At 39.0% G+C, this 12,353-nt stretch overlaps 1 protein-coding gene across 1 annotated transcript in view; it reads right to left on the bottom strand.

Moving 5' to 3' along the window:
- The window catches only part of LOC121703966 (titin-like), a 182,083-nt gene that overhangs the window by 99,406 nt on the left and 70,324 nt on the right, over positions 1–12,353 (bottom strand). Inside the window, exons 76-91 of the mRNA XM_042084447.1 lie at positions 9,610–9,681; positions 9,377–9,451; positions 9,086–9,136; positions 8,864–8,938; positions 8,640–8,711; positions 8,437–8,496; positions 8,050–8,112; positions 7,818–7,886; positions 6,870–6,914; positions 4,323–4,376; positions 3,675–4,070; positions 3,285–3,554; positions 2,716–2,991; positions 2,394–2,533; positions 2,170–2,296; positions 282–545 (exon numbers count right to left, since the gene is read on the bottom strand). Coding sequence (XP_041940381.1) covers positions 282–545; positions 2,170–2,296; positions 2,394–2,533; positions 2,716–2,991; positions 3,285–3,554; positions 3,675–4,070; positions 4,323–4,376; positions 6,870–6,914; positions 7,818–7,886; positions 8,050–8,112; positions 8,437–8,496; positions 8,640–8,711; positions 8,864–8,938; positions 9,086–9,136; positions 9,377–9,451; positions 9,610–9,681 — 2,109 coding nt within the window. The remainder of the gene's footprint in view (positions 1–281; positions 546–2,169; positions 2,297–2,393; positions 2,534–2,715; positions 2,992–3,284; positions 3,555–3,674; positions 4,071–4,322; positions 4,377–6,869; positions 6,915–7,817; positions 7,887–8,049; positions 8,113–8,436; positions 8,497–8,639; positions 8,712–8,863; positions 8,939–9,085; positions 9,137–9,376; positions 9,452–9,609; positions 9,682–12,353) is intronic.

A 12,353-nucleotide genomic window follows, 5' to 3' on the forward strand; every position in this document is an offset into this window, starting at 1 on the left:
GTGTCCAGTAAATGGATGTGGGATTGTTACTGTGGCGATATTAAAAATTACTTTAATGTGATCTCAAAAACCAGAAGTAATGGGAAACCTGTTTGCATTCCACTATGTCTCAAAGACAGTCCAAAACACATGGCATTTTTGTGGTTCCAAAAGGTTGTTTTCTGTGCACAGCAGAGTGAAAACAGAATGGCTGTGCAGCTCAGTCAACACTGGAGTGCTTCTGGTATAAAGATCCGGGACGGTTAACAGGGAGGGATCTGCACACTGCTGAAAGTGCCTACCTTCGATATTGAGATTAGCCAAGGTCTTGTCAGTTTCGCAGTCACACACGTATTGACCTTTATCTTTGTCTCCCACTCTCTTAATTATCAGTATCCGTCGTTTCTCTTCAGTCTTTATTGTCACCATCTTTGAGGCCTTGATTTCTGCCTCATTATGAAACCATCTCACTGGGACATCTTTGTTCAACTCACAGTCCAGGACAACCTCGTTCTTTTCAACTGCTGTATAATCTTGCAATTTTACGACGAAGCGTGCTTCGCCCTCTGGAACATAAAAGTCATAAGGTTTAGAGAGGGAAGACTGTATCCATCTCTGTCTGCAGGAGAGCAAAGCAATTCAGGAATGCAATTGCCACGGAGCAAGATTAAATCTAGCACTACACACACATTGAGGGAAAAAAATAGGAAATACACACAACAGTAAGCAACAGAGCAGGAGTGTTAGGAAGAATGTAAAAAAAAAACATGGTAAAAAACAAAAAAACGAAAGGTTACGTATGACCGTTAAGTTTGAGTTTGTGGATATTCTTTTAGCCGCTGTTTGGCATATATCATGTCAAGTGACCTCTTTTATTTTTAATATGTGTTTTCATTCCATCAACATGGATTAACACCATTCTGCGTGGATGGAGTTTAGTTTCGTTTTTGGACCATGAAATGGGCACATTCACATGAGAGAGTATCATTTATTTCATGCATTAGAGATGAAGTTCACAATGAATTAATTATATAAGTTATTAATTATATACATTATGAATTATATATGTTTATCATCAAATATATAAGGGCGTATCTATTTCATTAACAGCAGCAACAATGTTTACTTTGATCGTGTGACTCATTGTCACAGAAGTTAACATGAGCTTGTGACTTGGACATACACACAGCAAAAGAGAGAGTGAGAGAGATAGAGAGAATAAAGTGCAGAACAAAATGGGATTACCTAGGACCATCAAGTTTGCCGTTGTAGATATTCCTTTAGTCTCTGCCTCTGCCTTAATTTGGCAGGTGTCATCTAGAGTGACATCCTTTATTTCTAATACATGTTTCTTTCCATCAACATGGATTAACACCGTTCGGCTCGGATGGAGTTTCGTTTCGTTTTTGTACCATGTAATGGGAACATTCTCATGTGAGAGTTCAAGCTCAAACCGAGCTATGTTACCTTCCTTCACAGTTTGATCCTTTAATGGTGTGGTGAAGTTGAGCCTCATGCCTATAATGTATTTGTTCAGTGCATAACAGTTTCAGTTTTTATTAACTGACAGTGCACTAGACCTTTTAGAATTATCAGTTGAATTAATTTATTATTTAATATATATATATATATATTAATACATTTATCATTTATTAATAACTGAATTATTTAAATCAGTATTTTAAACATTTAATGAAGAAGACATTTATGTTTAGCTTTAAACATTTAATCAAAGTTTATTTGAGTTATATGACTAAGGTGTCAAACAACTTACCCTCTACCGTGAGTTTAGCGGTTGACCTTTTGCCCAACACTTCAATAGTGTACTCGCCCTCATCATCAAACTCACAGTGGTTTATAACCAACATGTGCCTTTTCCCATCATCAATGATATCATATTTTGCATCTGAGGTTACAATGTCAGACCCTCTGAGCCACATCACCTTTGACACATCCTTAGTGATGGTGCACTCAAACTTTGCCTGTTTCTTTTCAGGCACAGAAACGTCCTTCAGAGGGACAGTGAACTCCATTTCGATTTCTGAGAGGTGCGAACAAGAGTTACACAGATCACATTTCTTTTTTTTTTCTATTCAGCTCACATTACCCTTACCTGTTTAAAGAAATGTGGCATAGAACACCGGTTAACATACAACATCCACCTACTCAACAGGTTTTGAACCAACTCACCCTTGACTGTGAGCATTGCAGTGGTGATGGCATTCAGAGCCTGATATGACACTTCACCAGACTGGTCAAGCTGAACATCCTTTAGAGTGAGGAATCTCTTGGCACCCTCTGCTCTGATGTCACATGTCTTTATTGAAAGGAAAAAAAAAATATGAACAGCATTAACACATATATTTCATTACATTTGAAAATCGATACATAGACAATTGAAGGTGAGATCTCACTGGTGATCTCTGCAGAACTCGTCCCTGAAGTTTCCATTCTCCAGGAACATCCTCTTCTGAAATTTCAGTGTCAAAGTTGGCCTCCTCTTTCTCCACAACTTCAATACTAGACAGAGGCTTCAGGATCTCAGCTTCACGCTCTGTAGAAGATAATACAATGGGCAAAATAAATACAAAAGTTGTGCCTGAGCCAACAAACTCACCTTAATAATAATAAAAAAATCTTGATCAAGATGATGTGCTCCATTTAGTTAGTATTCTATCACAGTATATATTACAACAAATACATGAACTCATCCACTCAATAAAATATTTGGCATACCCCCAAGTGTCAGCTTTGCAGTGTATCTACGACCCTCTACTTCCATGGCATACTCTGCAACATCACCAGGGGCTGCATTTTTGATGGTCAAAGTAAGCTCTTTACCATCCTTCGTAACCTCTGTTTTATCTGTTGGATCGTTAGGGATTTCCTCATCCCCCTTGAACCACTTCCAATTTGGGGTGTCTTTGTAGAGTTCACACTTGAATGTGGCAGTAGCTTTAGGCTTCACATGCTGGTCTTTCAGTGGTCTCACTAACCAGTCTTTGATGATTTCTGCAGTGGATACAGATATGTGTTAGGTGTTTTGGTTGAAAGTAAGTTAAACATATAAGTGTGGATTTGTATAAAAGAAGACAGACTCAATTTAACCCAGTCAGGTCATCTTGTTCCTTTAACTGTGTTAATATATGCATACTGTAGTGTCAAGTTTAATACCAGTTTATTGCACATTGAAATTACTTAACTCAGTCAAAGCCACAAGATTACTTGACTGTGTTAAACTGTGTCCACAAATATTTTTAGAGTGTAATCACAATATTAAACTGTGAAAGTCAGTAAACCCTTACCAATAATTTTGACCTTTGACTCTGTCTGGATATTTTCACACTCGCATACGTAAAGTCCAGCATCCTCTTCTTGAGCGTTCTGGATTGTCACAGCACGTTGCAGTCCAATGGAAGCTATTTGGATCTTTCCAGGGACTGTTATAAAAGGTGTGCCCTTTCTCTTCCATGTCACCTCCTTGTCCTTGTTCAACTCACAGGTCAGGTACAGATGCTGTCCCTTCATAACAGACGTTTCCTCCTCAAGTGTCTTCACGAATTTCACTGGCAGCTCTGTAAAAGAAAAGACGAGATGTTTTGTCATTCATATCAAAAGGGTTAGTGTAAGGTCTGGAATAATTTTACAGATGTAAATGCCTATGTCTTTGCACACAGTGCTCTGTGTACGCCTACCTTCCACAATGAGCTTGGCAGTTGAGGTCTTCTCCTTTTTGCCAAGCGTAGCCACACAAGTGTATTCACCGCGGTCAGAGAGTTGGACGTCAATAATTGCCAGTTTGCGGTCTTTGCCGTCAGAAGTGAACTTGTGCTTAGGGCTCTCCCTCAAGTTGCTGCCATCCTTCATCCATGTGGTGATGGCAGTGGAGGGCGACACCTCACACTCAAACACAGCAGAGGTACCAATCGACTCGGCCTCTGACAACACAATGTCTTTGAGCTCCTTGATGAATTTCAGTGGGACAGCCTTCAGCTGGAATCCAGCGAATGGTGGCTCCTCTGGAGGTTTGCCTCCACCTCCAGGTTTCAGGCCTCTGCCTCTACCTTCTCCTGGAGATGGAGTTTGTTTTGCTGAAATGCACAAGAAGACATTTAATTACTTCCTCTTTCATTTAAACACACTACCCATATAGTCACCCAGTCACATGTATTAACCACAAGATTTTCAAAAGATTCCATCATGGAATATTTTTTTGCATACAATAAATTCCTCTGATCATGTTCAAACACTTCACAGACCTAGCAGATTGAGTATACCATAAGAAAAGTAAATGTTGCATGCAACTAACAGAGCATATGATTTTTTTCTACAGCAAGACTCACGTTTCAAGCCTCTTCCTCTTCCACCTGCTGCTCCTGTATCTTTAGGAGTTCCCTCTGGATTGTTACAATATAACAAATTATTTCCAGGTATTGTTAACACTAAATGTTACTAAATGTCTACACACTAAAAACAGTCTGTTTCATATGGATACAAACATTCTGGATGGAAGGACACAGAAACAATGGCTAAAGACATTTTTAGAGTAAAGATGAAGGGATCATGCCAAATATTAATGCAATGATTGGTTAGGTTGCTTATATGACCTCCATGATAAAATAATTATAAACAAAGTATTACAATGACAGACAACAGGAAGAGACATTGGGACAGACATGGCTTACAATAACAGGATGACATATAAGTTGGGACAAGAGACATAATGGCTTACAGTCACAGGATGACATATACGTGAGGACAAGAGACATAATGGCTTACAGTCACAGAATGATATATACGTGGGGAAAGAGACATAATGGTTTACAGTCACATGATGACATATAATGAGGACAAGGACCACAATTAAGAACAGATGATGTTAAGAATGTTTCAACAAAAGACAGTGAAGATGGAGATGGTGATGAGGATTACGCGCGATGGAAAAAGGGTCGGTTTATTGTCCAATCACGGTGAAGATGAGGCATTCAGTGGTGAGGACTCACAGCCACCCTCTCTCACCTCGTCGGACCGTCCCCGGAGTCTCAAGAGCCCCTTCTTCCAGATCTTCAGAGCCATAGCTTTCGCGAGGAGCAAGTTCCCATCCCCACTCCTCTTCGTCATCATCTTCTTCAGGCTCATGCTCTAGTTCCTCTACTTCTTCTTCTTGCTGAGTCGATATCTTCCTTACCCTCAAGGCACTTGGAGACAACTCTTTTATCATAGGGGCTCCTTTTGCTTTTTCAGGTTCAGTCTTTTCCTCTTTAGGTGAAATTTTCTGTGGAACCTTCTTCAAGGTAACACCCTCAATAGAATCTTTGGGTGATACCTTTTTAGGCATCTTCTTAGTATCAACACTAGGCTTTTTCTCCACTGGTACAGCATCCACAGGTTTCAGTTTTGGCTTCTCCACCTCTTTCTCTTTTGGTGTTTCGGCCTTAGGCCGCTGTTCAACCTTCTTAAGCTGTACAGGTTTTTCCTCCTCCTTTGGAGTTGGTTCCTTCTTCTTCAGAGGAATGATCTTGGGACTGGGTTTCTTCTCTAGCTCAGTAGGCAATTCAGGTTTCTTTACCTTCTCAGGTTCCTTCTCAGGTGTTTCATCTCTTGGAGTCCGAGTAGGTTTCTTAATTTCAGTGGGTTTTGTTTCCTTAGGTTCTGGGACCTTTTTGTCAGCAGGGGAATCTGTTTTAGTTGCTGGTTTTGCAAATGGTTTCAGTTGAACCTTTTCGATTTCCTGATCTTCTGAAGGAATTCTTTTTGCCTTTCCAAGGCGTAGCTCATCATCTGGAGTTTTCTCATCCGTGGGGACTTTTTCAACAGGTTTCTTTGCAATGTCTTTTTCCTTTTGTTCTGGTTTAGGCTCTTCCTTCTTCTTTGGAGCAACTGGTTCTTTTACTTGTTCATCTCTCTGAGGTCGCTGGCCTATTTCAATAGGTTGATATTTTTGGTCCTCTTTCTTTGTCTTTTCCGGTTCAGGTTCTGGTTTACCTGGTTTCTCAAAAGGTTTAAGCTTCACAGTTTCTGGCTCTTTAGCATCGGATGGTAACTTTGATACTTTCTTCAGTGCTAAACTGGGTTCTTTAGGTGAATCTTCCTTTGGTGCCTTTGGTGTTTTCTTCAAACCAGGTTTGTCTTCTTTGCCTTTCTCCACCTCTGGCTTTTTCTTCTGAGGCACAGGACGCTCTTCAGTGGTGTCTTTAGTTGGCACCTCTTTAGGTTTCTTAGCCTGATCGTGCTCATCTGGTCCTCTTTTTTCCCTGTCCAGAGGTGTCCTGTCTGGCCTTTTGATTGTTTCATATGTTTCGATGCTGATCTCTGCCTCATGGGTTTCTTTAACGTAAACCTCTGTGACGGCTTTGGAGTAAACCCTCTCCTCCTCATGAACCTCAGGCTTTATTACTGGCTTGAGCTTTAACGCTTCAGCGGTTTGTGATTCATCGGTGGGAATCCTAGACACTTTCTTCAGCTTTAGAGATTCCTGTGTTTCTTCCTTAGTCTCGGTTATCTTCACAACTTTCTTCAAGGTTGGAACCACAAAGCTTTCCTCTTCTTTGACCTGAACTTTGCCTTCAAAGTTTTGATTTGCAGATTGACAATAAAGACATCAAATCACATACAAACATTTATAAAACACTTAAAACACACAAAAAACAAGACATTTAGATTTTCAAAGCGTAAGCCCATTCACACCACCACCACCACTTATGCCTCAAACATAAATAACTATACAATGCCTTTCATGGACAATCAGCAGTATGCACACCAGTCAGCCCACATTGAGATACAGTATATCACAGAATAAGGCTCAAATGGTTTATCTAAATTAAATCAACAGTAAGGAAAACATCATGTGATCAGTAGTGATCATGAATTAATTTTTATAATGGTCATACCTTTCTTAACTGGTCCAGGTGCAGAAACAGGTCCTTTTCCACCATCTAGTGTAGGGATTCATATTTCACAAAAGTCAAACAATAATAATTGCAGTTATGATACCAGAATAGGCAATCCTATTTGGTGCCAAATGTGGTTTAAAGCGTATATTAAATTATATTATATCAAAGAAAAGAAACAAAGAATAATTGTGCTTTTGATTACACAATCAAAATGAAAATCATGTACTAAGAATAAGTTAGCAAAACAGTGTGTAAGAAAAGTGCATAAGAATAAGGTATCAAACAGCAATAGAGATAAAACTGTGTGTCATGCACATGTTAGTGTGATACATGCTACTTGGTGTGAGGGTCACCAATAGGTATCCCAGACAGGAAACCAACACAAGAAAAAAGAAGAGTAAAAAAAGAGGTGAAAAAGAGTTGCAGGTGCAGTGCTGTCATCATTATTGCTGTTGACACAGTGCAGATAGGATGATGTGAAAGAACAGGGAGTGGATGAAGAAATCAGTAAACATTTAGTAATATGGGTGCTTAAGACTCATATGAAGCCATAGTAACCCAATTAGAATGGGAATGGGAGACATTGGCAGCATTATATATCATGGGTAATGAAAAAAGGTGGAAAAAATCTATAAAAACTTGATCTTCAGTTGGATACCTTCTTCTTGACTCTCTTCAGCTTCAATCATCTCTGTGATTTCTCTTCCTGTGACTTCTTCACTCTCCTTTCTCCACACTTCAGCTTCAAATATTACGTTGTAAATTATGTCAGCAAAAATATTTTGTAGGTTTCAAAAAGAAGAGTGCAGCATGAAAAAAAAATATGTTGCAATTGTAAGTTGCAGGATAAAGTGGGTTAAAAAAGTGAGTAATAGTAAGGACCATCTCAAAGAGAGATTCAAAATACTGTGGGATATTAATGAATTGACAACAACCCTGGCATACCTTCAAGTTCAGTAGGTGATTCTGTCTTTGTAGCAAGTTCAGGGGAAGGTTTCTTTTCAACTTTTGGCACTTCAAATATAAAGCAATGGTAATGTCAAAATAAAGGGAATCAAATGATTCAGTGTTCTTTTATCTACCGTATTAATAATACTATAATTTTAGCATTGTTAAAGCAATGCTGGAACATAGTCATATGTATGAGCCTCTGAGATAAACCACAGCTCTCCCATACCTTCAGGTGGAGAGACTTTTTTTGCAGCAGGTTCAGGAGATGGTTTCTTTTCAGCTTTTGGTACTTTGGATTGAGAGAGTGTAAGGGAGGGATGTAAAGGGAAATGCAAATCAGAGTGATCAGAATAAGATGTGAAGACGTGACACCTCTAGCGAGGCTGAGATAAAGAGATTAAGTGACCCATAGCTCAACGTTTATCATTGTTGTCTGTTTAGGAATATAAATATAAATATTTTAGGAATAGAAATTATAAACATACATACTGAAGTAAAGGGTAATGTATGGTAAACACACATATGCACTCAATGAATATTCAACAATGATAAACAGATGCCAGGGCATTAAGGATCAAGTCTGTTTGTACATAAATATGCAAAACAAGGGTACCTTGAGGTGGAGACAATTTCTTTGCAGCTTCAGGTGATGGTTTCTTTTCAGGGGTAGGCACTTTGAATGGAAGATTTTCAGGGTCACAAAAATGATGGTATTTCATATGGAAATAGATCACACACACAGACACAAGATAAACAAACAAAAGATGCATGCTAGTGTCCGACAATCTGACACACAATCTCACTAAGATATAATACCTTTAGCCGGGGCAACTTCCTTTTTCTCTGGCACAGGAGTCTTTTCAGGAGTTTTCTTTTCTTGCTCAGGTACTTAATGATAAAAGACATATGCAGTATGAATGTGAGAATTCACAAGACATTAAAAGCTGACAAAGACCCGGCACAGAGAAAGATACAGACAGCGACAACAAGAATAAGAACAGACAGCACATCTAAGAAAGAGCTTGGCACACAGTATGTACCTTTAGGGGGAGCAACCTCAGGTTTTACCGACACCGGTTTTGTATCAAGAGCCGCCTTCTTCTCTGGTTCAGGCACTTGATATTACCCAAGAGAAATAATGTTATAAAAAGCTGAGCAGACGAACAAAGCATGGAAAACAACAAACAAACAACTCATGATGAGCAGAAGACACACACACACACACAAGAAATCTTAAAGATACCCCAGCATATGTGCTGTACCTTTTGGTGCTGCAGGTTCTTTTACTGGTGTCTTCTTTTTCTCCTCAGGCACTTAAGATTAGACGGAATAAAAATACTAAGTAAAAACAGATCTATGCTAAATCAATTACTTTTAAAGTGCCCTATTTTCAGGCTCAGACATAACAAGACATAAAGATAACACAACAATGAATGGAAAACACACACAGAGACAAACAGTGAATGGTAAACATACAAAAAACCCAACAAGTTGGAGGTACAGACAAATAAGACCAAAGGTTTTTTTAAGAGAATTATTGGCATACTGTATACCTTTCTGGGGAGGTACTTCTTCTTTTATTGAGAATGGAGTTTTTGCAGGAGGGGCCTTCTTTTCTGGTTCAGTCACTTATCATTGCCAAAGGGAAACAGAAATCATACACAACTAAGCACATGTGCAAATGAAAGTCACACAATGAGGACAACACAAATTGTATGCCCGCAATTTGTGAAAGCTGAATAATGACATAAAACTCATTTTAAGACCCAAGGCACATTGCATGTACCTTTCTGGGGAGTAACCTCTTCTTTTAATGGCTCAGGTTTTCTTTCAAGAGGTTTCTTTTCAGGTTCAGGCACTTATGTGAGAAGCACATTACAAGAAAGAGATGCGAATCAGATGCAATCAAGCACAAGAGTGAGCAGACACACAAGTGGACAACATACAACAAACAGACAAAGTTAAGAACAACACAGGGACTGAAGAGGTTTCAAGACTCTTTGTATACCTTTTTGAGGAGTAACCTCTTCTTTTAATGCCTCAGGTTTTCTTTCAAGAGGTTTCTTTGCTGGTTCAGGCACTTTATGTTAGTAGAGGTAGACACAAACCAAGAGCAGATGAGCACGACTACGCACACAAAAATACACTAAATACATAAACTGTAACACAAGCAACACACACATAAAATCAAGAAATTTTGATGATTTCAAGACCCCCGGCACTTTTTTGTACCTTTTGGGGGAGTAACCTCTTCTTTTATTTTCACTTGCTTCGTTTCAAGAACTTTCTTTTCTGGTTCTGCCACTTATGTTATCAGACAAAAAGCACAGGCAGATACAATATAGCTCAGTACAAGGGTAACCACAAACAAGAGCAAATAACAAAAAGAACAACAACAAAAACATACAATAAACACAACATTGAAGATAGACAGCACAGACAAAATAAGACACATTGCTCATTTTAAGACCTGAGCACATTCCATATACCTTTTTTTGGAACCTCTTCTTTTAATGATTCTGGTTTTCTTTCAACAGCCTTCTTCTCTGGTTCAGGCACTTAGTATTGTCAGAGAAGTAGAAATGATACAAATAAGAATAACGTCTATAATGATAGACAAGAAATGACTGAAAACACAACAATCACAAAGTAATTCAAGACACAAAGACAAAGCAAGAGATTTTGCTCATTTGAAGACTCATCGTGTGTTTGGGCCTTTTGAGGAAAAGTCTATCAAGAATGGCCTTCTCTGACTACATACATAATCACATAGATCTAAGGACACGTGAACAACACAACACAAATACACAGAACACGTATGTGCCAAGTGACACAGAAAAGGTCAGTGCATTTATTCTGTGGCACATTTTCTGTAACTTTTGGGGGAGCAACTTCTTCTAATGAAATAGGAATCCTTTCATGAACCTTCTTCTCTGTTTGGTAAGTAAATGTACGCAAGAGAACACACACAGAGCTTGGCTAAGTACCAGATCAACATACTACAAAACATAAAAGCATGCAGAAACAGATTAAGATTTTTCGCAAGATACCCCGGCACACATTATGTACCTTTTGGGGGAGAAATGTCTTCTTTCAAAGAAACTGGTATAGTTTCAAGAGGGACCTTTCTATCGACTTCTGGCACTTGACAACCAAGAGATATATATTACATAAGGCTGAAGACAAGAGTAATACATACAAGAGAAACAACAGATAGGCAAACAAAACAAGAACTGTCACTCAAACACGTCCTGGTACACATTTTGTACCTTTTGGGAGAGTGACATCATCCTTTACTGGTACGTGTTTCGTTTCAGGGGAGGCCTTCTTTTCTTGTTGAAGAACTTCCCAAGAGCAACACATGTAAAGTATAGATAATAGAACACACCACAATCATGACATGAAACAGACACAACAGACGAAAGACACCTGACATTGCGAAAGACTTTTCAAAGAGTGATTTCCCCAGTGGTCCTGTACCTTTTGGGAGAGGTAGTTCTTGTACTGTTGCCACAGGCTTTCTGTCTGGAGGAGCTTTCCTCTCTGGTTCAGGCACTTGAGGATATAATGCAAGATGTATAATTACTACACCGAACATGGTTTGTGAGGAAATCATGGATTTGCTTTAAAAAAAAACCCAGACACGATAGGGTTGTATTATCTCAAGAGAGAAGGTGAAGGTGTACTGTGACAAAATCCAAAAGGTTGGTATCTTATTGCAACAATAACAGTAGTGGAGAGTGAAAGATATGACAGTGCAAGTGACGACGAGCAAGTGTAAACATGAATGGTGGATTATTCCTGGATGCACGCAAGAGAAAAAACCAAAAGTGTCCAGTCGGAATGAGTTGCAAAATTAGTGTTTTTTTTTTGTGGTTTAAGAAGTGTTCTAAAAAGTAATACTGCCCAAGAGGACAACATTCTGATACCTATACGGTAGGTCGCTGGGGGAATTTCGGCCTGCCTTTGACCCATCTCTTTTTCAGGAGCTCCCATTTTATGTTGTGAAGTCTTCATTTTTTTCTCAAGAGTAACACTGACTTTGGTGGGAGATGCATCTTCCAGTCTTGTGGCCATCTCAGGAGGAGAATGTATGTTCTCAAGTTCCTTTCTGGTAGACTCTCCAGCTGGTGGTGTTATTTCTCCATAGTAACATTTCTTTAAGCTGTCATTGTCTGTCTCTGACATAATCAGGTCCTGGGTTGATAGAGTACTTTTCTGAAGTCTATATTTTAATGTTTGGTCTACATTTGATTTGGGGATGTATTTTACTGTTGGCTCTACTTTACTGTAGGTTTTTTCTACTTGGATTTTGTCATGATTATCTACAGTTCCTCCCAACAACATGGTTTCTTTCTGTTTTGCTGCAGCTTCTCTCCTTAGATCAACTCTATCCCTCTCAATATTAGTGGAATTTGATTGTATATTAGGACCAAAGTCATATATTTTGGTAGAACCATCATGTTTAGCAGCATTAATGCCATCCTGGGTGGTGAGGCCTTTCTCTCTCAATCCATTTCCCAGTTCCTC

This window comes from Alosa sapidissima, chromosome 2 (assembly GCF_018492685.1).
Source record: "Alosa sapidissima isolate fAloSap1 chromosome 2, fAloSap1.pri, whole genome shotgun sequence".
Lineage (NCBI taxonomy): Eukaryota > Metazoa > Chordata > Actinopteri > Clupeiformes > Clupeidae > Alosa > Alosa sapidissima.